The sequence below is a fragment of the Pundamilia nyererei genome, unplaced genomic scaffold (genome assembly GCF_000239375.1).
Source record: "Pundamilia nyererei isolate P.nyererei 1_Seehausen unplaced genomic scaffold, PunNye1.0 scaffold00031, whole genome shotgun sequence".
In the NCBI taxonomy this organism is placed as follows: Eukaryota; Metazoa; Chordata; class Actinopteri; order Cichliformes; family Cichlidae; genus Pundamilia; species Pundamilia nyererei.
In genome coordinates, this window is record NW_005187432.1 from 3,873,684 (window position 1) to 3,877,882 (window position 4,199).

At 35.3% G+C, this 4,199-nt stretch overlaps 1 protein-coding gene across 1 annotated transcript in view; it reads left to right on the forward strand.

Moving 5' to 3' along the window:
- Positions 1–4,199, forward strand: part of LOC102202465 (dynein heavy chain 8, axonemal) — a 37,098-nt gene that overhangs the window by 224 nt on the left and 32,675 nt on the right. Inside the window, exons 2-5 of the mRNA XM_013909773.1 lie at positions 1,278–1,389; positions 1,490–1,624; positions 2,761–2,845; positions 3,143–3,294. Coding sequence (XP_013765227.1) covers positions 1,348–1,389; positions 1,490–1,624; positions 2,761–2,845; positions 3,143–3,294 — 414 coding nt within the window. The 5' untranslated portion in view covers positions 1,278–1,347. The remainder of the gene's footprint in view (positions 1–1,277; positions 1,390–1,489; positions 1,625–2,760; positions 2,846–3,142; positions 3,295–4,199) is intronic.

The window sequence follows — 4,199 nt, forward strand, 5'->3', positions numbered from 1 at the left end:
TATATATATATATATATATATATATATCAAAGGTTAGAATTATATAAGTAAGATATGACCTCGATAACAAGTCTCCAACTTGTAATAAATAATCCAGTTAGCTCGTCCAGATGGCAGTAAAGCTAAAAGACTAAAGAAAGAAGAACGTTTTATTAAAGGAAAATCACACACACTTGGTGGTGGTAGTGTGATGGTCTAGGGCTGAGCAAAGTATTAATTAAAATTGTATCAGTAAAACAGAACTGTTTTTCAATCAAAGTGGCACTGAAGATAATATAATTAATGGTGCTACATTCGTTTTATGTCAGATGTAATGAGACACAAACCTTCAAAAAAATGTACTATGTATTTTACAAGAGTCTTGTGGCTCTTCAGGATGTTTTTTTTTAAATTTGTTTAAAATTTGTTGTTTGTTTTTTTTTGTTTGGTAAATGTGAGACAAGCCTTTGTGTTCTTGTGGTCAGCGGTGGGGTTTTTTCATTGAAACTCTTCCATAGGTGCCATTTTTCTTCAGTCTCTTTGTTATTATTGACCCTGACCCTACCTGAAGCAAGTGAGGTCTTGAACTAATTTGCTGTGCCCGCCACTCCTTGAAAGGTTCCCCACTGTTCTAAGTTTTCTCCATTTGTGGATAATGAATCTCACTAAAGTTAAGAAGAAGAAAAAACAACCTTAAAAATGGCTTTGTAACCCATTTCAGACTGACAGATGTCAGTGATATCTTGCTTTTTTTGATATCTTTTAGCCAAATTCACTTTATTCTATTGTATATAGTACTTTGCTGTTGTTGTATAGTATGTTATTCTAGGTTATCTTATCCTATTCTGTTGTGTTTTTCTTAACTTATACTGCTCTTAAACTTAAACGTACTCTCTGTTGTAACCAAAAAGTTTCCCACGTGTGGGACTAAAAATGGTTTATCTTATCTTATCTTATCTCATCTTTGTCAGACAGATTCTTAAATGGAAATGATTCAAATGGTCTGACAGTAAGCAGGCATGGGAGGAACTAGTGAAATTGATCTAAGCTTTCCACAAAATGAAGTTTGGATAGCTTTTTCTATTAATAAATTATACAATAATTTAAAAACTGCTTTGTATATTTACACGGGTTATCTTTGTCTAATATTAAAAATCTTTGATGGCCTGAAACATGAAAATGTGACAAATATGCAAAAAAAAAAAAGAGGAAGAGGCAAATACTTTTTCACTGTGTTCTACTTTGGAGTTAGTTAGTTATTGATTTTCATAACATTTCATTAATTTTTTTTTCTCCAGGCAGAATAAGTTGAAGAGTCACTGAGTTTTTCAAACATTAAGGAGGCGAGTCCTCCTGCCAAACAATACAATGGAAGAAGTTAGCCAAAATACAAACGAGGCTGGATGTCAGGTAAATTGATAATGGGTTTAATGAAACCTTACTGACATCAACCACTTTTGTTGTCAGAGCAGTTACAATTACTACAATTAACATCTATTGTATTTCTCAGGCCAAATATAAGGAGGCAAGAGAAGAGCGAAAAAAGCTCCTCACCCCTGCACACAAGTATATCATTGACATCTTGGCTGAGAGACTGGCCCTATCGCCAACAGATGTAGAGGAGTTTATTTTAGATTCGTCTTCTGTGAGTTTTTCCCATATACTTTGACAAAGTATGTTCAAAATTCTATCCGGATATACTTTTATTGCACTGGCAGTGTATTTAGGATGATTGATATGCTGAAAAAAGAAGCCACTGTCAATCACTTTTCTGATGGTATTGCATGGCAGCAATCAGAGATTACTTTTCTGTGTTTATAATTCCATCAATTTTGATCCCGACACCACTGGCTGTATGCCCAAATAATACCAAAGCCTGCACCGTGTTTTACAGGTTGTGGACACTCACCGTTGTACCGCTCTCCTGATTGCCGTAGATACTAACAACAGTTTTAATCATTTCATATTTATCATTCATCACTCTGTAAAACCTATTGCCACTGATTTTCAGAGCAGTTTTTGTGTAATTTTGCGTACCTTAGCCTTTTCTTCCCTGTTTCCTTTAATTAAGAATAGCTTCTTGACAGCCATCCTTCTACTGATCCCATTTCTGTTGAGGCTTCAGTGAAAAATAGATAGATAAGACAGATAACTGAAGGACCAAGTTTTCAGTTAATAGTTCACTGAGAATCAAATAGGTGGTGCAAAAAAATATTGTATCCTTGTCAAACCTTGTCCAAAAATTATGTGTTTTTGGACAGGCTGATAATAACAAAACATAAAATTTTAAATCGGTTCTTTATGTCGTCTAAGTCGTCTATTATGTATAGACACAGTCCTGGTTCATCCACTGAGTTAAGTCTTTTACCCTTTAGTGATTCATAGGTCAGGGATCAACAAACAAAGAAATCGTTTCTCGGAAAATGGTCTGATGCAAGGACTTGACTAGAGAAGACAGTCAATGTCAACAGAAAAGCTTTGAAAAGACTTTCAGAAAGTCTGGAGAACTATTGCTCAAGGCAACCTTAAAAAAATACACGAACATTTGGCTCCTTGGAAGCAAAATATCAAAAGCAAAAAATATCATAATCAAAAGTGTATATTTTGGCTGCTGCAAGTACAACTGGAACAAGCAAAAGTCAAAACATCTCATTCATTTCACATGTTATATTGTCTATGTTGATATGGCAATTATGGTTTAAACACATCTGATATTATACAGTTACACATTTTTCATTTCACAATTTTTTGTCTTTCTTTTTCTTTCTTTATCATGAATAGCTGGCTGCTTTTGATCAGTTTTTTGCTGAAGGAGGTTGCAAAACCATTTCCTTTGTGTATCAAGAATCTGCAGCGCCAGGACCAGGTTGGAATAAATCTCGACTCCAGTATTTGACTGTCACATGTTATCCTGCTTATTTTTTTTATTTCATACTAAGTAATACTGACCACTAATTTAAAACAAACTAAGATTAGAGTATTTTACTTTTCTGATTTTCAAGGCCAGTTATAATTGGAGTTTTTACCAAGTTCATGTGATCATTAATGATTTTATCCCTGTGCTGGTGAAATATCCTAGTTTTAGCAGAAAAAATTAAGATCTGTTTTATGTGTCATTTTCATTTTTTAATTTTCTTCCAAAATTATTTCTATTTTATTGCAGAGTGTGGTCGCTCATATCCTGGTGCTGTAAAAGGAGAAAAAACACTGAGGCTGTTTATGCCCGATTTGTCCCAAATATCCCTGACAGGTATTTGCTGCTACTTTATACGGACAAGAGAGGACATAGCTGTGAATTCTGAAAACGTACATGAGGTAAGAGGGTACTGAATTTGTATGGTGGTTTGTTTCTATAACTATTATATAATTAAAATATCCATATACAGTATCTCACAAAAGTGAGTACACCCCTCACATTTTTGTAAATATTTTATTGTATCTTTTCATGGGACAACATTAAAGATATGACACTTTGATACAATGTAAAGTACTCGGTGTACAGCTTGTATAAGAGTATACATTTGCTGCCACCTCAAAATAACTCAACATACAACCATTAATGTCTAAACCGCTGGCAACTAAAGTGAGTACACCCCTCGGTGAAAATGTCCAAATTGTGCCCAAAGTGTCAATATTTTGTGTGGCCATCACTATTTTCCAACACTGCTTTAACGCTGTTGGGAATGGAGATCACTAGAGCTTCACAGGGTGCCACTGAAATCCTCTTCCACCCCTCCATGATGACATCATGGAGATGGGTGGATGTTATCATGTTAGAATGCTGTCCTGTGGCTCAGTTTCTGAAGGGAGGGGATCATGTTCTGCTTCAGTATGTCGCAGTACATGCTGGCATTCATGGTTCCTTCAATTAGCTGTAGCTCCTCCGTGCAAGCAGCACTCATGCAGCTCCAAACAGTGACATCCCACCACCACACACTTGTGTTTGTACTCCTCACCTGGTTGCCGCCACACATCCTTGACACCATGTGAACAAAATAAGTTTGTCTTGGTCTCATCAGATCACAATTAATCCATGTCCTTAGTCTGCTTGTTTTCAGCAAACTGTTTGCGGGCTTTCTTGTTGTAGTACCAGAGTCAGCTTGTAGTCAGTTTTAATCAGTTTTGGGTTGCTTTTAATCTTCTTTACTTTGTTAGTTTTCTTTATTGTCTATTATATTGTCTGTTTTATTCACGTTTTAATATTTACCGATTTATTTGAT